Source organism: Triturus cristatus, chromosome 3_1, assembly GCF_964204655.1.
Source record: "Triturus cristatus chromosome 3_1, aTriCri1.1, whole genome shotgun sequence".
In the NCBI taxonomy this organism is placed as follows: domain Eukaryota; kingdom Metazoa; phylum Chordata; class Amphibia; order Caudata; family Salamandridae; genus Triturus; species Triturus cristatus.
The window spans coordinates 625,086,647-625,112,001 of NC_140583.1; the positions used below are offsets into that span (position 1 = coordinate 625,086,647).

Sequence of the window (25,355 nt, forward strand, 5' to 3'; positions counted from 1 at the left end):
CTCAAACCAACATCAACAAACGTATTCAAGTATCTTCCATGTATGGAAATATATTCATAAATGTAAAATCATGCAAATTGAGCTTTGCAACGTATGTAAATGTAAATGTACTACAAACAAGTCGTCTGCGTCGCTTAAAAACCAGGAAATATGCCGTGCTTTGGGTTGCAGAAGAGACACAAAGTGGGATATTTCATATTGCAAAAGAAAACCTTTACATAGTTTGTGTCAGCGAGACAGCAAAAGGCAGGTGGGAGCAGAGGGGATTCAGATGCACTGCCTTTTAGTGGGTGAAAGAAGTTGTTGGAGGAAAGGTGATGGGTGAGCCCACTGAAATCAATCCTCAGGGGGTTTTGTCAAAGAAGAGGAGGGAGGCAAAGAGGATGGTGATGATTCGAGGGGGGGGGGAAGACAGGGAGGAGACAACATGACAGATGGACGGGAGATATGGGGGAAACTAAATGATTGCTGGAGGGGAAGCGGGAGATAAAGAGATAGTTGGAGGGAGGCAGTTCAGATGTATAGAAGAAGGGGGGGGGGGGAGAATGATATGTGGAGGGAAGGAGGAATCCAAGTATTCTTTGGAGAGGAGGAGGAAGACTAGGCGATAGCTGGAGGGAAACAGTCAAGGTGGAGGGAGACGGGGTGATAGTTACGGGCACTAGGGAGATGGGTTATAGTTGGCAGAGGAGCGAGACAGAGACAGGGCTGATAGCTAGAGGAGTGGAGAGTGGGAGGCTGATAGGGTTGGAGGTGGAGAGACAGTTTGATAGAGGGACATTTAGGCACAAACTGATAAAGTGGAAAAGCAAAGTCCCATAATGCAAATTCTTGTTGGCTGAAGAGCCAGGACTGGTAATCACAGATATCAGGACCCTTGACAGCACCGGCCGTTCTCTGTAGTTAAATGCCACTGTACAACCTTTAGCCTGTCACATGTGTATATGCGCATTTTAAAGTTACTTACATTAACTGAGCTACAGAATATTATTTGAAAATAAGCATTGGCAAATCCAATAGGTTGCGCCCATGTGAGGTATTGGCTTTGTCAATGTTTATCGCATTGTTATATAGAGGCACAGCTGCTGTGCAGCATGACACAGTTTTTTTTTAAAACAGCACTTTGATGGGCCAGTGCCTGCCATTTCACAGCACATTTTTAGTGCGGCGAGGTTTAGGCAACAGGAATTGGGGGCAGCAGAGGGGGCAACAAGTACATCAACGATGTGTGTGAAAAAAAGCACTATGATGTGGCTACCACTGGCCACATCACACTGCTTTTTGTTTTGGCAGTTCTGGGGGTAGCACAGACAATGGAGGGAGTCAGGTTGACAGGGGCAACACAGATAATGAGAGGAGGGTGGATGGGAGGGGCAACACTGATAATGGAGGAAGAGCTGGTGGGGGCAACAAGGACGACGAATGGACGGCTGATGGAGGCTACACAACAGGCAGCGAATGGGCGGTGGGTGGGAAGAACATGGAGGGGGAGAAGTATACTAGGTAGACAGCTGAAAAAAACACACTTGTAGTAGAGTGCTTAAACACAAAGAAACAAGTAACGCCTAAAAAATGACAGCACTCCCCCTCAAGTCCTCTCGTATCTCAACGAAACCCTCCGAGTCAAGCGATCTGGGAGAAGATGTGCTGGACATCGAAGCCCCGTTGATGCCAGAACCACACGAGGAAGAACAGGAGGACATCTTTGATTACGGGGAGGAAGAGGCAAACGGGCTAGAGAGAGACAGAGCCGGTTCGATGCCGAGTGGCAGGATTTTGACGCCGAATTCCCCCAAGGAAGGAATCAACAGCTACCCTTCCAGAACTTCGCCCTGGGTCTCCATGTACTTTGCAGGGGGTCCCCCATCAAATTTCGTTTTGCTACTGGTGGATGGAGTACACTACCAATTCTGAGTTCTACCCTTTGGGATAACATTTGCATACCCATACGTGGATGACTGGCGGGTAAAGGCAACCTCAAAACAAAAAAGGGACATGCAAACAGTCATCAGAACGCTCCAGAAACTAGGTTTTACTATAAACCACGAAACCTTGTCACCACTACCAGAGAGAGAGAAAGTGAAGGTGCTCCTGGGGACAACATTTGACTCAAGGACAGTGTGAGCATACCAAGTCCCCAAGGCTGCACCCCAATAGCGGAGCAAACTCTCCTCTACCAGAAGGGTCAGTCTATGGCAGTGAGGACTGCCACGAAGCTGATGGGCATGACGAATTCATGCATCCCCCTCATACCACATGCAAGACTAAACATGCGCCCCGTACAGGAATGGATCTGCAACGGATGGTCACAAGCCACTGGGAGGATCTAGTAGTTGTCACATCAAGAATTGAGAAGGAGATAGAATGGTGGACTCCGTCAAACATGAACATTGGGAGAACTTTTAAAACACCAACTCCAACAGTGACTATGACATTAGATGTGTCCCATAAGGGCTGGGGAGTACACATGGGGGATTTTGAAGATCAGAGATCTCTGGAGCCCAGTGGAGCTCTGAAACACAAACGACATGGAACTAAAGAGGGTCTTCCTAGCTCTGAAGGCGTTTCAGGTGCATGTAAGGGGACAGGCAGGCTTATCCAGACAACCAATACAATGACTATGTTTTACCTCAACAAGAAGGAAGGAACAAAGTTATTCCCGCTGTCAAAACTAGCGCAGGAAATATAGAGGCGGGCTATTCAAAAGGACTAGACCCTGGTAACAATACACCTTCCTGGTAAGCAGAACGCTGTAGTTTGAGCGGGCAAGAGAACACCTCCCATAAATGGGAGATGAAGCAAGAAATGCTGGACGTAGTGTTCAGGCAGTGGAGAACACCAATCAAAGATCTGTTTGCATCACCGGCAAACGCAAAGTGCCTAAACTTCGTGTCCAGGTTTCCACACCAACGGTCTGAGGGGAATGCCCTGTCGATAAACTGGTCAGGGAAATTTGCCTATGCCTTTCCACTGATTTCCCTTATCTGAACAGTTCTGGACAAGGCCAGACAACCAGGAATGTTACTCATACTAATTGCCCCACAATGGGCCAGATAAACAGGGTACTCGGATCTATTAGAGCGTAGAAGTGAGATTTTCTTATCTGTCACTGGTGCAGGGACACTCTAAGTCTACGGGTTCAGTAAATGAGGACCGACACTGGAGTGGAAACAAAACACAAGTTTATTACATCTCATGAGAGAGTCCCATCTTTCAGACACTGCAAGTGCCCAAGGGAGGGGGCTACCAAGTACAAGTTCAAAAATGGCATTTATACTTTTTGGTGCCTCGTGAAACACATTGAAACCACTTCGTCATTGTTACAGAATGCTTACGAAATCCCTTTGTATAATGCTTACATGCTGAACTGCAGAATACTGATAAAGTCCTACCCACGTCACTTTCATAGATAGGCAAGGGAGGTTACAGGCATTGGTGGGCTAACAGATAAAGCATCTGTTCACTTAGGCCCTTCGGCAGGGCTCCTTACTGTGACACGCGAGTATTATCAGTACAACCAGCTTTCAGTGAACACATAACTTCTGGCTTTGCAAAAAGAGGCCCCACAGAAACACAAAATGGGGGCTGATAGACAAAATGGAAGAGGAGTAGAGGCTAACTTAACAGAATACATTTTGTACCGTTCAACAAGAGATGTCCAATGGACAAGTCATGTCAATCATGGCAACTCAGAACCTGGTAACCATGCAGAAAGGAAAAGTGACTGGTCTCAATCTAGCCACACTCAACCTAGTGGTGTGGCTCCTGAATACCTGGAGTTCAGGTACCTTCAACTGCTCCCCAGTACAATGGGAATTCTGAGGGAGGCAAGCAAACAAAGCACCAGAAAGTGCAACACAGCCAAGTGAACCAGATACATGCACTGGTGCAGAGAACTAGGAAGAGTAGGAAAAAGGACTGAACATGAAATGGTGCTAACATACCTTATCTACCTACTAGACTGCGGCCTAACCTACACTTCATAAAGGTACAACTGGCCGCCATAGTCGCTCATACAAGGGGAACTACAGGGAACAGCCTTTTCACACTACCAGAAATGAAAAGATTTCTGGAAGGATCAAAGAGAGTGGCACCACCAAGAACAGCACCAGCACCATTGTGGAACCTGAATACAGTGCTCCTGTAGCTCATGGCAGAACCATGTGAACCAATGTACAAGACACAATTGAAGTACCTAACCTGAAAAACAGCTTTCTTAATAGCCACCACGTAACTCTGCAGGGTCAGCGAACTGTAAGCGCCGACAATTCTAGATCCATACCTTTAAATACACAAGCACAAGATCTTTCTGAGAACTAAGCCACACTTCTTACAAAAGTAGTATCACCTTTCCATGTCAACAAGAGTATCCAGCTACCAGCCTTCTTTCAGGACCCAAAGACTCAAGCAGAGAAGGCACTTCATACCTTGGATTTACAGAGAGCACCTGTACGGAGAGCACCTACAAGAGACGAAAACAATCCAGAGAGGGGACCAGCTCTTTCCTTCACTAGGGCTACTAGCAGTGGTACACCAGCAACCAAAGGGACAATTGTGCAATGGATAGTGGAAACTTTCAAAATATACCATGCAAGGGCTGGGAAGGCCTTGCTCATGTATCCTATGGTGCACTCAACCAGGAAGAATGTCGCAACCTTCGCATTCCTGCCAAACATCCCACTTGTCGACATCTGCACAGCTGCAACCTGGGCTTCTCCACACACTTTCATGAAACTCTACTGGGTGGACATACGTCTGAACAAGGAAGCGCAGAAGGGACAGAGAGTACTACGACTCTTGTTTGCCAATTTACCCTCTTTGCATCCCATCCTTCCCAGAAAACTAACCACTGCTACGTAATCAGATGCACAGCATGTGAATCCAGAAAAGGATTCATACTGCAATACGAAATGGGTACTAACCAGTAGGAGCAGTTTTTCAGTGTGAAGAGTTTTCTGGATTTACATGCGACCCTCCTGCTTCCCTAAGAGGGGAAAGCAAACAGGCAAGAAGAATCAGTGATTCGAGAGAAGAGGAAGCTTGAAGAAAAAAAAGGGAGAAAGAGAGAGAAAAAAGAATCTGAAGATGGTGGCGATGAACGCCATCTGACGTCACAAGGGATGAACCTACCAGCAAATGGTCAACAACGCCCACATACAAAGGGAAAAAAATCAGGAAGACAAAACACGATTCCGGACCCACCCACTAGATTGCGGCATAGAGGCACAGCATGTGAATCCAGAAAACTCCTCAGGCTGCAAAACTACTCTTGTAGTTTTGGTTATCAGTACCAAAAAGACTGGTACTGGTGACCATTCTGTTTTCAAACGTGGTAGGTTCTGTGTGAACCTCGTAGGAAGGAGCCTCTGTCCCAACCATAAAGACAAGACAGTGGGCCCGGTTCACAGACTACTTGGCTTGATTTAGGAGTACAAGGTATTAATAAAAGCTAAACTTGCACTTATGAATCCATTTACTCATACACAATATTGTCTTGTGACGGTGCAACACTGCATATGAGCAAATTCTACTCTGGTAAGAGGAAGAGCACATTGCAGGGAGGGTATCCCTAGGAAAGTTCGGGAACAACGACAACATTGACAGTTTATAAGCAGTTTTTGCAGACAGTCCTGTCAAAGCAGAAGTACACCCCTTTCCAGGGTGGATGAAAAATTAACAGCCCTAAATTGGTATGGGTGTATGGGGAATGTTTCTTGATGGGGAAAACTATGTTCTTTGTGCAGAATAAAAATAGGAAAAAGTAGTACAACACACGTCGAAAGGCATCTCTAGATGCATAATTGTACACTATCTACAATTTTGAATTCATAAATACATCCACATCACCTTAATTTAGAATTCTCAAAGAATTCCTGGAGTATTCAAGAAGACCTACAAGTTTTAGCAAGTTTCCTGTAGTTCTCTTGGAAACACTTGTCATTTCCAACAATCTTCAAATCTGCACCTATCCAAGGTAGTAAAACTGCTAATGGAGACCACAATGTTTAGTGAGATCGGCCCATTTCATTTTAAATGGTTGAGTTGAAGTGTACAGCAGTTTTCCCCCTGGGGTTACTGCCTCGTTTCATGTCGTCAGAACGCCTTATGTTTTCCCTTTACAGGTCTATGCCAAAAGACGCGTTATTCCAATTGGTTCAAAGGCATCCAACTAAGACGACAACTCCCAGGATGCATTAGGCTGTCAGATGAGCACCCAGGACTGATAAAGTACCGCCCGTCACCTGCTTTGTATGATCTTGGACAATACTTAGAAGCAAACGACTACGCGGGACAGTTACTGGAAAAATCATGGAGACCGTTTTTATGCTGTTGATATGCCAAATTGGGCCAGCACACAAATGTTTTAAAAAATGACGGCTGTGGAGCACTGTGCAGCAGGTTCACTTATGCCATGACCAGGAGAGGAAGAGAGGTGAGTCAGTATGCTAATGTGAAGCTTGTTTTTCAGTGTCACAGGGCTCTTTGGAAAAGTGGAATTCAGTTGACAACGTGCAAATATGACAATTGGCCCACGTCATGTGCGACACTTTCAGCCAGGCCTGACTTTTTTGCCAGCAGTACGTTGCTTCTTTTGTTTTAACACTGTTCAAGATGGTTTAAAAATCCCAGCATGTAAAGGAGGGTTGATTAAGGCCCTGAACTGGCCAATGGTACCGCACATGACATGGTGTACCTCTACGCGTGGGCACCATGACATGGTGCACATTTACGCGTGGGCACCATGACATGGTGCACCTTTACGCGTGGGCACCATGACATGGTGCACCTTTAAGCGTGGGCACCATGACATGGTGCACCTTTACGCGTGGGCACCATGACATGGTGCACCTTTAAGCGTGGGCACCATGACATGGTGCACCTTTACGCGTGGGCACCATGACATGGTGCACCTTTACGCATGGGCACCATGACATGGTGCACCTTTACGAGCGGGCACCATGACATGGTGCACCTTTACGAGTAGGCACCATGAAATGGTGCACCTTTACGCTTTCCTGGCTTTCTAGCCAACATCACTTGGCAAATGTGGCTTCTGTCATCCTTGCTGCATTCTAATTCTAGGTTTACGCGTCCCAACACAGAAACTGCTGTTAGCTAAAAAGAAAAAAGCCAGGCTTTGATGCAGGGATGAGGTATCGCACCGACTGGGTGACAAATGTGCAAATCAGGGTTTGTTTCACGTGGACTCAACCTGCTCCTGTCACTGCATCTCCCTCCCGTGCCACTGCCACACGCCCTCGAAGTCGAGTGCTTCGAATCCTCTGAAACGTAGAGATGTATTTACAGAGAAATAGAGCCAGTGGAACCAGAGGGGCGTGGGAGGGGCTTGATCTATTTTGAATAATTGGGACTCTGGGAGAAGGCTCCTCCTCCGTTCCCACGGCCCCCCCACCCTGATCTTCACTGCTTCCCCGGGCCCAGGGGGTAGATAGTCGGGGCGAAACAGGTGTTTAAGTGTTATGTATTCAGGAGCACATCTGTGGTGCTCCCGGTCCCTTCCTTGGGTCTCCTCGGGCGGGGCCTGCCTCCACGGCTGACAGGTGAGCTCTCTAATTGCAGGTGAGAGCTTAGCTGTCACTTCCGAGAGCGCTTTAATGAAAAAAAGCCCCTTCCGCAGGTGTGGTTAATGAGAGGATCAAGCGGGCGCGTGAGGTGAGTGCCAGTGAGCAGAGGTGGGGGTCACAATCAATCAGTTAATCGATGTGGTCAAATTTGATATTGACCTCGGCTTGAGGTTTACACATTCCTAATTTCAATATATAAAAACGTAACACGGTTGTAATACAAAGTGTAAAAAATAACCAACACACTCCTATAGCTAAACATGTTATAAGAGCCAGCATCAACGCCAAAGACTCTTTCACAGATGTTACACCTAATCCTGAACACAGCCCTCTGGAGCTGGACACACAACCAGTTAGCGCTGGAGATCAAGAACTCCAAGGTAACAACGTCACAGATAGTCAACAAGGTGTCAAGAGGCTGGGGTTCACTTCATGCAGCTCTGCATGCCAGCCGTGCTCTCCATGGCATCTTTGCACCCACTAACCACACCCAATCGTTAGATTCTTACCATATCAACTAGGCCAAGTATTATTGTGTATGAAATTCTCACCCGGTCCTTGCTTCTAATAACACCTCAAGGCCTGAGATTTTTGAACTCACAATAGAAATGTACAAGCAAAACTGCACATCCCAGAATGCGGTGTCACTGAATGCAGCGCCCAGAAGGAAGTCACTGAATCCATCCCCCCCAGAATGCAGTGTTACTGAATCCATCCCCAAGAATGCAATGTCACTGAATGCATCCCCCCAGAATGCGGTGTCACTGAATGCATCTCCCCAGAATGCAGTGTCATTGAATATATCCCCCCAGAATGCGGTGTCACTGAATGCATCCCCCAGAATACAGTGCTACTGAATCCATCCCCAGAATGCGGTACCACTGAATGCATCCCACACCAGAATGCATTGTCACTGGATGCAGTGTTACTGAATCCATCACCCTGAATGTGGTGTCACTGAATGCATCCCCCCAGAATGCAGTGTTACTAAGTCTATCCCCCAGAATTTGGTGTAACTAAATGCATACCCCAGAATGCAGTGTCATTGAATGCATCCCCCCAGAATGCGGTGTCACTGAATGCATCCCCCAGAATGCAGTGTTACTGAATCCATCCCCCAGAATGCGGTGTCACTGAATGCATCCCACCAGAATGCACTGTCACTGAATACATCCCCCCAGAATGCAGTGTCACTGAATACATCCCACCAGAATGCAGTGTCACTGAATGCATCCCCCCAGAATGTGGTGTCACTGAATGCATCCCACCAGAATGCAGTGTCACTGAATGCATCCCCCCAGAATGCGGTGTCACTGAATGCATCCCCCAGAATACAGTGCTACCGAATCCATCCGCAGAATGCGGTGTCACTGAATGCATCCCACACCAGAATGCAGTGTCGCTGAATGCATCCCCCCAGAATGCAGTGTTACCGAATCCATCACCCAGAATGGGGTGTCACTGAATGCATCCCCCCAGAATGCAGTGTTACTGAATCCATCCCCCAGAATGTGGTGTCACTGAATGCATCCCCCAGAATACAGTGTCATTGAATGCATCCCCTCAGAATGCGGTGTCACTGAATGCATCCCTCAGAATGCAGTGTTACTGAATCCATCCCCCAGAATGCGGCGTCACTGAATGCATCCCACCAGAATGCACTATCACTGAATGCATCTCCCCTGAATGCGGTGTCACTGAATGCATCCCACCAGAATGCAGTGTCACTGAATGCATCCCCCCAGAATGCGGTGTCACTGAATGCATCCCACCAGAATGCAGTGTCACTGAATGCATCCCCCCAGAATGCGGTGTCACTGAATGCATCCCCCCAGAAGGCAGTGTCACTGAATGCATCCCCCCAGAATGCAATGTTACTGAATTCCCCTTCCCAGAATGCAGCGTTACTGAACACATTCCCCCAAAATGCAGCGTTACTGAATCCATCCCCCAAGAAAGCAGTATTACTGAATCCATCCACAGAATGCAGTGTTACTGAATCCACCCCCCAGAATGCAGTGTTACTGAATCCATACTCCGGATTCCAGTGTCACAGAATCCATTCCCCAGAATGCAGTGTTATTAAAAGTATCCCTCCAGAATGCAGCGTTACTGAATGCATCCCCCCAGAAAATTCAAAATATCCTCAATTTGCTGCCTCCAATTGTTGACTAACGCGCCCCCGCAAACAAACACTCTGTCCAAGGCCCTCCCCTCCCTAGACACCTGTTGGAGTCCATTCTTCCTCTCCCACAGGAAACACTTTTGACATTGATTTCCTCAGTAAAAAGTGGCTCACCTAGGAACCCCGCACCCATGAATGTTCTGGAAAAAGTAGCACCCATAGTTGCCCCTACCATCACGGACGTAATCAATGCCTCACTTACCACACTAGTAGTACCCACCAACTGGAAGGGAGGGGGCTATGGTAAAAACACTCCTGAAGAAGCCTCAACTAGATCCCGCGGATCAAGGTAACTACCACCCCATCTCCCTTCTCCCGGGGATATCCCCCTTCCCAGAATGCAGTGTTACTGAATTCATTCCCCCAGAATGCAGTGTTACTGAATCCACCCCCCCAGAATTCAGTGTTACTGCATCCATCCCCAAAAACGCAATGTTACCGAATGCACACACAGAATGCAGTGTTACTGAATCCATTCCCCCAGAATGCAATGTTACTGAATCCATCCCCCAAAATGCGGTGTTAATGAATGCATCCCCAGAATGCAGTGTAACTGAATCCATCCCCCCAGAATGTGTGTTACTGAATGCATCCCCCAGTATGCAGTGTTACTGAATCCATCCCCCAGAATGCAGTATTACTAAATTCATCCCCAGAATGCAGTGTTACTGAATCCATACCCCCAGAATGCCATGTTACTGAATGCATCCCCCCAGAATGCAGTGTTACTGAATACATTCCCCTAGAATGCAGGGTTACTGAATCCATCCCCCCAGAATGTAGTATTACTGAATCCCCCCAGAATGCAGCGTTACTGAATCCATCCCCCAGAATGCAGTGTTACTGCATCCATCCCGAAAAATGCAATGTTACCGAATGCACACACAGAATGCAGTGTTACTGAATCCATTTCCCCAGAATGCAATGTTACTGAATCCATCCCCCAAAATGCGGTGTTATTGATGCATCCCCAGAATGCAGCGTTACTGAATCCATCCCCCAGAATGTGTGTTACTGAATGCATCCCCCAGTATGCAGTGTTACTGAATCCATCCCCTCAGAACGCAGTATTACTAAATCCATCCCCAGAATGCAGTGTTACTGAATCCATACCCCCAGAATGCCATGTTACTGAATACATCCCCCCAGAATGCAGTGTTACTGAATACATCCCCCCAGAATGCAGGGTTACTGAATCCATCCCCCCAGAATGCAGTATTACTAAATCCATCCCCCAGAATGCAGTGTTACTGAATCCATTCCCCCAGAATATATTGTTTCTGAATGCATCCCCCTAGAATGTTGTTGTACTGACTCCATCCCCCAGAATGCTGTGTTACTAAATGCATCCCCCAGAATGCAGTGTTACTGAATCCATCCCCCAGAATGCAGTGTTACTGAATGCATAGCCCCAGAATGCAATGTTACTGAATGCATCCTCCCAAAATGCGGTGTTACTGAATCCATCCCCCAGAATGCACTAAACTTGGCTTGAAGACAAAACGTGACAAAAATTATTTTTGAGATATTACTGTTATAAACGTGTCATCTGGGCTTCTAAGGATTTACATATATTTTTGGATAGAAAAGATATGCAAATTTGGCTGGCTAAAACAGTTCTGTCCATCATGCTGGCGGTTCTCGAACACTCAAGAGCAGCTTGTGAATTGTTGTCATCTTACTCTGTCACACTTGAACATTTTGTACTCAATGCCACTAGACAGGGAGTACCACACTTGAATGCACGCCATTACATTTTTTTAGGGATGATGAGAGGGGTCACACCCAAAACTCAGGGGGTTCAGGGTCGATCCCGGGATTGTTGAAATTCAACTTATGTAAAGAAAAATATATAAATTGCCACGTTAAAGTCGAGAACCCCAAATCAGTTGTTGAAAGTATTCAAGCACCACAAAAAAGTTAGGCCTACAAAGAATCCAAGAGATGACAGAATTCAGGGGGCCGGTGGGTGGTGTTTGTGTCTAAAGTCTGTTGCAGGTTTTGAGGCCAAAGGCACGGTGCACAGGTCCTCGCTGCAAGCCATGTGCAGCAACCGCAGCCTGCTGCAAATGACCACAGGTCCTCGCTGCAAGCCATGTGCAGCAACTGCAGCCTGCTGCAAATGACCAAAGGCCATGGACAAAGGGTCATGGACTACATACTGGGCACTGGAGGTGGGAAAATGCCATGGGCTATGCCCAACACCGATGCAGGCAACCACAAGTGCAGGGTGTGCAGTCAAGAGGTGTGGGTGTAACGTGTGGTCACGGGTCACGGCCTGCATCCAGGCCACTGTAGTTTGGTGGGAGTGGCTCTGCAGCCAAAAGGAGTGGGCTCTCAGGTGCATGAACTGTGGACTGCTTATGCCTGAAAGCTACAGCATGCATCCAAAATCATCACATAAGTCTTGAAAAAGGGTACTGTGGCACAGGGCCTGGCTGCAGTCTATGCTCTGCACAACAGGTTGATGTGGGTGGCTGAAGGCAGGGCGCAGAAGGCTCTAGTGATTAGAGGGAATGGCACAAGGTGAACCAGAGTTTGGTAATGTTCTAACAGTTGTAAAGCTTATCAAATAGGATTAAAGACTGCTCAGTGGCATCAAGAATGTGCACTGTGAGTACTGATGTTCGAGATGTGAGTGCATTCAGTTCTTTTTAGGAAAGTGGTGTTTTTTCTAACCTTTCAGCATTTTGTTTAAAAAGCTTCAAAATGAGGAGAGAAAGATTGAGAAATAGATAAAAAATACAAAAATATACCTAAGAAGCAAAAATGGTGGCACCTTGTGAAATGCGGGTTGTCACAATGATGTCAATGTGACTTTAAGCTCATCGATCGGTATTGCTTTGCCTACAGCAAGTGAGCCCTTGGGCGATCTGTTGGAAATATGTCTGTTGAGATGGACTACGCTCTGGTCAACGTCCTGAGTTCCGCACCACTTTACTATTGCCTGTATATGGAATGTCATTTTGGCTACAGGTGATGTTGCCTTCTGAATTGCAGTTAAGGGGGTGCCAAAAGCAGGCATGCTGGCAACCAGTTTAACTCCTAGAGAGTTATCTGTTGCACAGTGAGCTAATAGCTGCCTTGGGGTAAATGTGTATATAGACAACAAGGATTAAATTGATATAATTTGAAGAAATAGCTGAAACAAACAGTATTACCAAAAGATTATCACACATCAGAATACATCATAAACATTATTTGCCATATAAATACCTTTTATATTTGATTGTGTGTAATGTGTAGTAGACACAATAAAAAGGGGGAAAAAGTTGAGACCAGACAATATAAATAATCGTTAAATGGTATGTAACAATTTGTCAACCAATATCCCCTCATGTGGAGTCTCTTGCACCAATTGATTTTAGGCAGGTCTTTTTCCTCATAGCACCGCCTTTTCCTTACGTGACCAGTTTGAGAGCACCATGATATAACTCAGCTCAGGATATGCGCTATACAAAACCCCACTCTTGTATGGTCTAAAAGGCACCAATGAAGCTTCACATGTAACAACATTGGACGTATATACAGAGAACATGACAAAATTATACCTCTTGGCAATGTCACCAGAGCCCAATCGTATTCTTGAATGTTTAAAGGTTTATGTTTACAGACTATTATTTGAAAAATGTGTTTCTTAATGCACTGCTATGATCGTATGTATTAAACTGAAAAACAAATGTTGACAAAATACCATGTTTTTTAACATTTTATTTTAAAGAGTGTTATATTTTGACATGCCAATAGTTGCATGGCTTACACCCCAAATCTAGAGATTGCTCCACTCTTGCTCTTGCCCAAACCGGACCCTGGCTCGGCTCTCTCCAGTAATTTGCTAGCTTGACACCCTCCTTCGGAATATGTAGTTTGTCCCACACATTCTCGAGTAGCAAGCCACTAACATGCACAACATGCAAGTCTTCACAAGTGCAGGCGTTTGGAGACCCAGCATAATATCTGAGGATCACAATTATAAAATGTGTGTGCATTAGAGCAATATGTTGGGTCTAGCAATGCTTTGTTCTGCCACAAAGATCCAAGAACCTAAAAACCCGCTTTGTAGCCTCTGAAGGTGTGCCGGAAGCAGGTCTCCCTGGGCAAAAATGATCAGCAGTATTTAATTTGGAAGAGTGGTGGCCCATCAAATACAGGTCCCACACGAGGGCGGGATAGGGAGTCCCAAGCGAAGCTGCACCCATCACATCAAGGGCTGTAGGGGACACTGGAGACCCCTGTCAACAGCACTGAGGGACTGTAGAACAGGCCCAGCAGCGACCGAAGAGAAATGGCTTCTTCTGTAATGACTGCAGAAATGTACTTGTTAATAGGGAGAATGGTGGTGAGAGACTGGACTTAAGTCATGGAGAACAAGCATTTACAATGCAATGGTCTCGGCAATATTATAGGTAGAGCTATTGGTATTGCTCATTATTTTTTTAGCATTATTGTATCCCTAAATAAATGGCATTGTCATTTCTATTGGCATTAGCTTTTTTTTGCATATGTGATACCTATTGCATTAGCAGAGAGAGAGTGAGGTAGTGAGATAGAGAGAGTGAGGTATTGAAATAGAGAGTGAGATAGTGAGAGAGAGTGAGGTAGATAGAGAGTGAGGTAGTGAGATAGAGAGTGAGGTAGATAGAGAGTGAGGTAGTGAGATAGAGAGAGTGAGGTAGTGAAAGAGTGAAAGAGTGAGGTAGCAAGGGAGAGGGATGTTGTGAGGTAGTGATATATAAGCATAGAGTGATGTGATGTAGTGCCTCAGCCAAAGGCCGTCGCATCGCATGGGGACTCGCAGACACTTTTCTCTATGTCTGGTGCGCGCGGAGTAATCAGGCACCGCCCACTGGAGCAGAGCAGTACATGGAGGGAGTGTTTGGAGGGAGTGTTGCTCAAGTCTTAACAGGAAGATACACAATGCTCCGTTGCCCATACAAACGTGAGAGACTAGACCAAGAAATATTCACGATCTCCAATAGCTACAATATAGTGATCCTGTTTATGTCCAGTGAGATAGCTAGCTGCGTGCTCATGCTAAAAAAACGAAGTGATGTGTACACTCCTGTCAGGAACGCCAGCACCACTATAGCGGTCCGCACGGAAAACAAATCACACCCCAATCACTTGAAAGAGAGGAAGGACTAAAAAAAATCTAATGTTGCAGGTAACGCTCGTGAAAGAAATATGTGACAGATTACATACAATTCAATCAATCAGTCAAGTTTGTCAGACATTCCAGAAGGGTGAAAGAATATTTTGACAAGCTTTACCCGTGCTCTCTGGGCTGATTCTACAAGAAGACTCTTGCTGGTGGTGAACTGCGACCGGAACCATGAAAATGAAAAAGAAAAAACAAGGCCGGGTGAGATTACTAGCTGTAAGGGGCCCCACCTACCGAGAGGCTAAAAAGCGCTATGTTGTACTGGGTTCACATACCTGGTGTGGCTTCCAGTGTCACACTATTCCTCTGACGGAGTCAGCAATAGCACTACAGGAGAAGTGCCCACTTATAAGGGCTGAACGCTGCTCCCCGAGTGAGTTGCACATGCTATGCTTCCAGGGCCGAAAGCATAGCGCGGCGAGGGGCGCACATAGGTATAGATAAAAATAGTCGTCATGTTGAGGATATCGGCTGCCATCTTCAGATAGATGCGCACTAACGGACCCTGCGCCGGCTTTATCGAAGAAATTAAAGGATCCGCCGATAAAGAGAGCGGAATGGGTAACAGAGGCGCCAGAAAAATGAAAGGCCAACCTGGAGAGGAGAAGAGGTGGTATCAGCGATGAGGGGGGAAAAAAACGAAGTGATGTGTACACTCCTGTCAGGAACGCCAGCACCACTATAGCGGTCCGCACGGAAAACAAATCACACCTCAATCACTTGAAAGAGAGGAAGGACTAAAAAAAATCTAATGTTGCAGGTAACGCTCGTGAAAGAAATATGTGACAGATTACATACAATTCAATCAATCAGTCAAGTTTGTCAGACATTCCAGAAGGGTGAAAGAATATTTTGACAAGCTTTACCCGTGCTCTCTGGGCTGATTCTACAAGAAGACTCTTGCTGGTGGTGAACTGCGACCGGAACCATGAAAATGAAAAAGAAAAAACAAGGCCGGGTGAGATTACTAGCTGTAAGGGGCCCCACCTACCGAGAGGCTAAAAAGCGCTATGTTGTACTGGGTTCACATACCTGGTATGGCTTCCAGTGTCACACTATTCCTCCGACGGAGTCAGCAATAGCACTACAGGAGAAGTGCCCACTTATAAGGGCTGAACGCTGCTCCCCGAGTGAGTTGCACATGCTATGCTTCCCGGGCCGAAAGCATAGCGCGGCGAGGGGCGCACATAGGTATAGATAAAAATAGTCGTCATGTTGAGGATATCGGCTGCCATCTTCAGATAGATGCGCACTAACGGACCCTGCGCCGGCTTTATCGAAGAAATTAAAGGATCCGCCGATAAAGAGAGCGGAATGGGTAACAGAGGCGCCAGAAAAATGAAAGGCCAACCTGGAGAGGAGAAGAGGTGGTATCAGCGATGAGGGGGAGAGAGAAAAACAAGCACACCACTGCCTTTCTCCGAGGCGAAGCAATGCCACGGAGAAACGCAGCGGTGGTTTTAGATTCGGGGACGTGGCTAAAAAGTGGAAAGAAGAGCACGGAACACGCCCCCGAATCTGAAAAAGACGGAGCCTATTTGGAGGGACAGCTCTCTCCTCCAATGGCTGGCCTCCGTTTAGGAAGCCAGCCAATGGAGGAGAAGCAAAAAGAGAGGCGGGCTAAATAGCCTCTCTAAGAAACATTAAATCTCCGACTTCCGGTTCTGCCTTCGGCAGACCGGACGGTCCTCGACCTAAAAAAGGAATGACTGCTAAGGGAGCCTTCCATTCTCCACCAGTTATCCTTCGGTGCACTCACTCCTTCATTTACCCGTTCCCTCACTCGCCCCTTTACCAGCCATCCATCCTTACACCTATCGGGCCCTCTATTAATGCACTGAGTCACTCGGTGCACTTGTGCGCCCATTGATCCATCTATACGCGCATTCATTCATTCATCCATCAGTGCACTCAATCATTCATCCAAACATTGACTTTTTCACGCATTCACCACTCACTTGGTAATCATGCTTTCAGGCAAGGAGAAATAATTGTTTCCCAAAGACATTCTCATAACGTCAGTGCTCGTTTTTCTATCACCTTAACTGAAATCATAAATAGTGAAATGACTGGAATAACACCAATCACCTCGAGTGCAATGAGGCTTTCCGCACAGAACTTACCGCTGCTGCTAGATAGGTACCAGGGGTCTGAGGCTGCAATCCGAGGAGGTGAGGGAGTTTGTATTCATGAGGGAAGTTCGAGGACTTCCGTGTCTGATGATGATGTCACGCCTCGGCTTGGGGACCGGGAGATGTCTGAGCGACTGGGGATCAGTGAGAAGGGCTTGGAGGGAAGTCATGCCTGGAGGCTGTGGACTGAGGGGGATTTCGGGAGGTCCAGCCATGGGGGGGGTGCAGGAATCAATGTATTAATGTACCGGGACGGGCAGTGGGACCGGAAGTGCTTTTACTTGTTAATGAGTGGAATGGCTTTTTTAATCCCGTTACATTTTGTACAACGGATTTGAAACAGCAGTCAGTGTAAATTGTAATTATTCTACGAACAATTCATAAAATTGAAATAGGTAATTTCGCCACAGTGTTAAACAGCTGTCGTAACACATCTATACACGCATTCATTCATTCATCCATCAGCGCACTCAATCATTCATCCAAACATTGACTTTTTCACGCATTCACCACTCACTTGGTAATCATGTTGTCAGGCAAGGAGAAATAATTGTTTCCCAAAGACATTCTCATGACGTCAGTGCTCGTTTTTCTATCACTTTAACTGAAATCATAAATAGTGAAATGACTGGAATAACACCAATCACCTCGAGGGCAATGAGGCTTTCCGCACAGAACTTACCGCTGCTGCTAGATAGGTACCAGGGGTCTGAGGCTGCAATCCAAGGAGGTGAGGGAGTTTGTATTCATGAGGGAAGTTCGAGGACTTTCGTGTCTGATGATGATGTCACGCCTCGGCTTGGGGACCGGGAGATGTCTGAGCGACTGGGGATCAGTGAGAAGGGCTTGGAGGGAAGTCATGCCTGGAGGCTGTGGACTGAGGGGGATTTCGGGAGGTCCAGCCATGGGGGGGGTGCAGGAATCAATGTATTAATGTGCCGGGACGGGCAGTGGGACCGGAAGTGCTTTTACTTGTTAATGATTGGAATGGCTTTTTTAATCCTGTTACATTTTGTACAACGGATTTGAAACAGTAGTCAGTGTAAATTGTAATTATTCTACGAACAATTCATAAAATTGAAATAGGTAATTTCGCCACAGTGTTAAACAGCTGTCGTAACAGAAGAAGGAATGGATTACTGGACGGTACTTGTGGGGAGGAGCAGGGCAGACAGGGAGATGGTGTTGTTGCAGTTTTATATAGCGCTAAATCGACCCGATGCTATCAGAGCGCTTTACTTGAACACCAGTTACATGACAAAGAACATATTCATTATTAAGGCACAGGGAGATTTGCCCCAAATCACAGGACGTTTGAGCCTCCTGTGAGACTGGAACCTTGTCCCGCATACTATCGACTGCCAGCAATTAAAATTCCTTCAGCTGCTGCACCTCACGTTCTGTTGTTCTCGAGCTCTACTGTGCGTCCGGATGCCGGGACACCACCGCCTTTCTCCGAGGCGAAGCAGAAATGCCTCGGAGAAAGGCAGCGGCGGTTTCGAATTCGGGGGCGTGTTTTTCTTTTCTCTCCTCTTGCCATTGGCTGGAGGAGATAATCAGAAAAGTTGAAAAAAACACGCCCCCGAATCCGAAAAGGACGGGGCCTGTTCGGAGTGAGGAAGCTCTTCTCCAATGGCTGGCCAGCATTCAAGAGGCCAGCCAATGGAGAAGAGGGGAGAAGAGGGGCGGGTGCAAGCCCCTCTTCTCCAAAACATTAAATTTCCGACTTCCGGTTCTGCCTTCGGCAGACCGGACGGTCCTCGACCTAAAAAGGGCCAAAACACGCTCCATCATGATGGAGCGTGTTTTGGCCCTTTTTTGTTCCTTCACCAAGTTCTGAAATTCCTTTTTTTTTGGTTGGAAATCCCAGCGTTTAACTGTTTTTTCACCGGTTTTTCCATGATATTTAAACATCTAGTTAATATAGAATACCCAAATAACAGATGTCACTAGAAATGTAATCGCAAAGGTTATATGTGACATCATGTGTGACGACATGAGCAGTGCAAGGGAAACTTTCGGTTCTATTGCTCGCCATACCTGGCGCATTTCTGTGGTGTTTAGATTTTGCACAGTAACCATAAGGTACATTCAAGTAATACATTTTCAAAATGGGATGGATACATTCAAGTAAGGCTTGTTAGGCAACTACATAGCGCTCACATGCAAACACATGCACGCATGCACAGTCCTGATAAAGGAACAGAGCCCATGCTAGTGGATTAAACTGCTAACTCCCCGCCAGGTGCAGCCTCCTCTGGTGTGCACACTGGCCAGAGCACTAGAGGCAGGCCGGTGTGACGCAGCGCAGCTTACCTTGGACCACCAGCCTGCCCTGAGCTGTCCTGCGCACCCTGGTGCCGGGTTTGTTGGCAGCGCACACGTAGATGCCAGAGTGCTGCACGGTGAGGTCAGAGATCATGAGGTTGCCCGTTCCAAGCACCTGGATGCCCTCGACGCCGATGGGACGGCCATCTGAGGAGGAAAGAGGAATGCAGAGACAGTGTTAATAAACATTTGGAAAGGGTGAATACTGCCCCAAGACAAAGGATGGGCGAGGACCTGGCGCGTCACTCCCAAGTACACTATGCTCTCCAGTGGAGGATGATGAAGGGCCTGGGTAGTGGGTACATCACTTCTAAAACTAACTCCTGGGATGCCAGCGGTCTGGAGGCGGGCGGTAGCGTAGCTAGTCATGAGCCCTTAGTCAACCTAAAAAATTGGCCTAGACGCTCACCCTCAAGATCAGCCCTTCTGGCCCTGCCAGATTCCCCAAAAAGCCAGTCCGACCTTGAGAAGGACCCACCTTGAAAGGAGGAAGGACACGTGGTCTTCTAGGCACTGCTGGAACTAAAAAGAATTTTCTCTGGAAAGCTGGGGCTGTGACAGTGAAAAGGGGGTGGAGTCACGAGGGGCAGAGTCTGACTCTCAACTGAATACATTTATGTTTTTGTTAAACTCTGCCACAAAGAAATTTGCAAAAAGGAGAAATGAGACACTAAATCTGTTGTGGCTTATTGAATTGGTCACAAAGAGGCTGCTTTTCATAATAAAGGGCACCTGTTGCAGAGATCTTTGAGGGCCCAGCAGTTAGTGTATGGAATGAAGTGGCCCCCAGGCTGTTGTATTAAATATAAAATTCATCAATGATCCGGGTTCAGTGCGCCCACCTTATGCCTCTGGGACTAGGTGCCACCGCACCTGCTGCACCAATGGAAACAAACTACTTTCCTGGGCGGCGGACGTAGGGGCAGCTCTACCTCGTCTGGCTGATTCTCTGCCTTCTTAATCACCGCACTAAACTGGAATCTCTTTGGGGTGCGCTGGAGCTGAAACCTGCGCACGGGGCACCACCGGAGAGCCCCTGAAAGCGCTCCATACAAACTGAATATGCAACAGTTGCAGCGCCCCTCATTACTGCTCGCGACAAGATGTAGCGACTTGCAACGGCAGCTAATGTGGACCCCGAACGGACAAAGGCCGCGCCCCGGGCGGGCCTCGGAGGCCGCTTCCAGAGGGCCGGGGCAGGGCTCGCGTGGGCTCCGGGCAGACCGCAATTACCATACCCTCTCTCATACGGCAGCACTCGCCCATTGAGGGGTGAAGTGGTGAAACTCATTCCATTCTTCTCGAAGGCCTTGGAGAAAGGGGCCCCTGTCGAGGTGCGAGAGGGGGGCTCCCCCCGCCACTGGCTTCTGTCTCCAATAAGTTGCCCATTAATTGCCCGCTGCAATTGTGGCACAGTTTATCGTCTGAATAGCCGGATCTCTACCGATTCCCTTCCTGCTGGGTGACCCCTGACAACTTCTGTAGAACAGCATCAGATAATCGCAGGACCTGCTCCGCTTTTGTGCCGGCGTGCACCCCCACCGCAAGCCCTTACATGCGCACCCCCACCCCACCACTGAATAAGAGAAGCAATTCCTCTTCAGCGGCCCAGGAAAGGGCGGTAAGGAAAACACTCTTCATTACTGTAAGAGTCCAGGGTCGGGCTGGCCTACCGGGCAATCAGGCGGTGCCCGAAGGGCTGGTCGAACAGGTCAGTATGTTGGGCCGTTCTTCTGGCTGTTTGTGGGCCTGTTTTAAGGTCTGCCTGGCCGTTTTTTACTGTTTATTTCCCTGATATTAAAACAAAGATTGCCTGCAGCAAGCTCAAATCCATGCAGACTTCGATACATTGCAAAACACTTATACAGCTGTCTTTACAAGTTCAAAACTGCACCAGTTTTCAAATAAAAGCCACTTTTTAGCTTCCTAATTCAGTAATGGGGGCCACGTTTACTTTGGTGCCCGGGCCTATTTTCTTTCCAGTCTGACCCTGTAGGAGGTTTGTTTACTACTAACATGTCACGCCGTGGAACCTTCAATGTCGGACAATAGTATCTTGTGCTGCATTCAGGGCGCGCTCAAGATCTGGACAGACAAAAGACCCGAGGAACAATGGGTTTTATGGAATTGGAGAGGATCACCACATTTGACACAGGGAGGCTGGCATTATAACTCTCCGAGCTCTACCTTGAACTGATTAAACCCTCACACCCAGTGCAGCAGTGCTGGAACGGGAAACATTTAATCCGGGAAGCCATAAATTGGAGGCGTACTAGGGGTGATAATGAAAAGGGGTGTGGTCACGAGGGGCGGAGTCATACATAATAGAGTCTGACTGTCAACTTATACATTTAATTTCTTAAAACCTTTGTCGCACAGAAATTGACAACAAGGACAAACGTGACAGAAAATCTGTTCTGGCTTCATTGGCCACAAGGGCTCCATTTTTAAGTATTTTATGGGGTTAAGGCACATTCTGCAGAAATCTTTGAGTGTCTAGCAAATCCCAAAGGATAATAATAGTGATAAAAGAACTACGGTGGATAATGCATTTGCTGGAAAGATCTGTGTTTCACTAGTCATACTTTTGACTCAGAGTAGCATAGAGAGTTAACGTGTCTCCTACAAAGCACACTGTGTAACATGCAGGTCACAGATTTTTCTTCTATGAAGATGGGTAAGTGGGCCACTGATTTTGGCACAGCGTTCCTTTTGTTACAGCAGACAACCACAAGCACAGCATTATATTTTAAACCCTAACTCACGACCATGCACTCTTAACATAACATCTACCAATGTGGACGACATGTTACTCTTACTGCGTGATATGCAACTTCTACACTTTCTAATTCTTATTGTCTTATGTAACACACCCGTACAATGATTTTCACACATTTTATTTCCTATCAATGAATAATGTGTGTATGTGATGTAACTCGCTCTGCGACCCTCTGCTCGGATGACTGGCAGCATTATAGAAGTACGTACAAAAAATAAACAAGTTAGTGCTATTTAAATCTTTATTGGTGCAATTACTCATGCAGAGTGATACATCTGACATTCTTACGGTGCATAAACATCTCTTATATACAGGGTTTAGGCAAAGTCAAAATCCTACCTCCAACGTTCCTCTTAAGTATTTGTGAAGCGATAACAAGCTGTGGTCCTCTGTTTTCCTCCATTGCATTGGTATCTAGGTAATAGGCTCCAAATAGCCACCAGCCAGGATGATATTCACACAAAAGGAGGGCTGATGGCCCCTTAAATTCGACTTTCTTTTGGGTCCAGATGGAACTGAAAATAAGAAAGCCCCCTTTGCGTGTTGCTGCTTGGAATTGAAAGCAGACAAAATGTGTGTGCTGCTGAATGCCTCCCAGTATAGTAAAATTATACAGTGACATATTCAGCATATTTTACTATGTCCAGTCGGATCCCGGTTCCAGTTCAGTAATAGCTGCCGGACCCAGGATCCAGCTAGACCCCCTCGTTTCCTGCACTGAACAAGTGCCTGAACACAAATGCGGAGACCTCAAGGTGTTTCATGTGAGTCTCAAGCAGTTCACCCGCCCTTCATTTTTTTCTTTCCCATCTAACACTTATGGTTTTTGGTCTCCCATCACCATGATAATAATGAGTTCTTGCATAGGGCCTAATATAATTTTGGGTGTTTCTAAAACATTATGTACGTTTATGTAGCACTTAAAACTTTAGCTATGTTGTTTCCAAGCACTGTAAAAGCAGTTCCTCTTTTTACCTACTTTAATAGCAGTCAATTCCTTGATCTAAGAAAGGATGACACGCCCTGCTGGAATTTGAATTTGTGGTTTGGTGGTCACTCATATATGCGAGCAGCAATGATTATTAACTGAAACATTGTGGATTATTAATCAAAATTACAATTACCAGAATGCAAGACTTAAACCAGGACTGACTGATCTGGTCAGACCTAACGGGGCCAGCTAGGTATCTCTACAAACTTTTATATGACTTTTAGTGTAATGGAGAATGGTCTGTGTTCAGGGATGAATACTCGCACCAGATAAGGAAGCCCCCTCCTGCCACCAAGAATGAAAGTCTGCACCAGCAGGGCTGGACTGGGAACCAAACCCGGCCCTGGCAAAGTGCTTGGCCATCCGCCCTGGGGGTTGTAGTTGCGGCCGAACTGTTTGCCAGGGCCGGTTTAGGCCGATTTTGTTACAGGGGCCGATATTGCAGCTATGCTGCAAAAACGGCCAGGTGGCAAAAACACCCCCTCAGGGGCCCAAAACCGGCCCTCACCCTGGCGGCCCACCAGGGAAATGCCCGGTGCCTGCTACGGCCAGTCCGGCCCTGTGCACCAGAGAAGGCAAGCCATCTGCAGCAGCCAGGAAAGGTCAATGATACCACCGGTATCAAGGGAGGAAAGCCACCTGCAGCTGCAAAAAAAGGAACAAAGCAGCAGACCGGAAGGACATCCTTCTGCAACTAGTTACGGCCATCAGTAGCAGCCAGGGAAGTCCTCCGACAGCCGCCAATCAGGGTCAACTGCAACACCAGGGAGCTTCTGTAGCCATCAGGAAAAGCCAGCTGCAGCAGCCGAGGGAGATAGTAGCCACAGGGGACCAGCAGCTTCAAAGAAGGAAAGACTCCTGTAGCCCCTAAACAAGCCAGTGCAGAAGGCAGAGGAGCTAGCCTAGAGCATCCTTTTAGGCCCACCAGCAATTTGTCAAAAAAGACATGCACAGCGGCGGTTCCTCTATTGGGGCACCGGGGAGTTGCCCTCCTATATCGATTGCAGCATAGTTGTCCTCCTTAGCCCCCGTATTAAATAAATAAATTTAAGTTTAGGTTTTTTTTTTTGAGCCGCAGTGGCAGCATTCCTTTTTTCACCGCTGTGGGCCGGGTTGCCTAAAGTGAGCTGCAAGGGTAAGGCTTAAAAATAATTGACAGCAGGCACTCGTAACATCACACTTCCAAGTGTGCATGTGGGGTTGGCTGGCTCCCTTTCTACGACCAGCCTGACATGCGTGCTGGAGGCCTCTCGCTACCTGCGCAATTAGTGAGCCGGGGAGTTCACTGCCGCAGCAGCCCATTCTCCTAGTGCGCGCTGCACTCGCCTGCCCGAGCCAATCCTGGCGTTGCTCTCATGCGGTGTCTTGGCGCAGGAGCAGTGTCTGGATTGGCTCAGACACGTAGTTGGGCATCTGGCTTAGTGGGTCTGTACATGGGGCAGCGCGGGGTGGGAGGTTCCGGACCACGGAACAATGACCAATTACTGCATGGCTTTATTATGAAGCTGCGCAGTGACTGGCCATTTCCTTGTTCTCTTCCTCCCTCTTCGCTTGCAGTGCCAGTAGTGGCATTGGGCACGAGGAAGGGGTGGAGACGAGACATGAAGCTTCTAAGCTCCAGACCTGACCAGACCTCGCAGGGCGAAAGGCAGTGGATGACACCGAGTCGGAGGCATACGGAGTAAGGAAAATAATCACAGAGGTAAAATGACTGCATCACTATGGAATAGTGTTAACTGAGGCCAGAGTTGAAATACGTGGCTGTCCTAATTATGAGATTGAGTGCATTTATAACACCTCCCTCGGGGGATTGTGAAAGACTCGGTGTGATGGATCTAACAGTAGGCTTGGGGCAGCGCAGGGTGCAGTCTTACTCGGAGTTCCTGTACACACGTGGCAGACCCTTCTCCACACCACTGCGCACAGCTCTGATTTATGCAGCCTGAAAACCTCTAAGTGCTGTAGAAGCACGTGACCAGTAATCACATCAGAGCTACAGCGGGCGGGAGGGGGAAGGCAGGATAGTTTAGGGGCAAAGTCCACAGACAAGCGATCAGGGCATGTACCAGAACTGACGCAATGAGGATAGGGAGGGAGCGTGCGTGATTTGAGTGGAGCCACCGAGGGGAAACGAAAGTGAGGTGGGTGTAATATAAGTAAGAGAGCAGAGAGAGCGAATGTGAGATTAAAAGA

General features: G+C 47.3%; 1 protein-coding gene across 1 annotated transcript in view; it reads right to left on the reverse strand.

The window, feature by feature from the left end:
• IGDCC3 (immunoglobulin superfamily DCC subclass member 3) overlaps positions 1 to 25,355 on the reverse strand; it is a 406,359-nt gene that overhangs the window by 101,823 nt on the left and 279,181 nt on the right. The window contains exon 6 of the mRNA XM_085644584.1: positions 19,381 to 19,539. Within this exon, the coding sequence (XP_085500710.1) occupies positions 19,381 to 19,539 (159 nt within the window). The remainder of the gene's footprint in view (positions 1 to 19,380; positions 19,540 to 25,355) is intronic.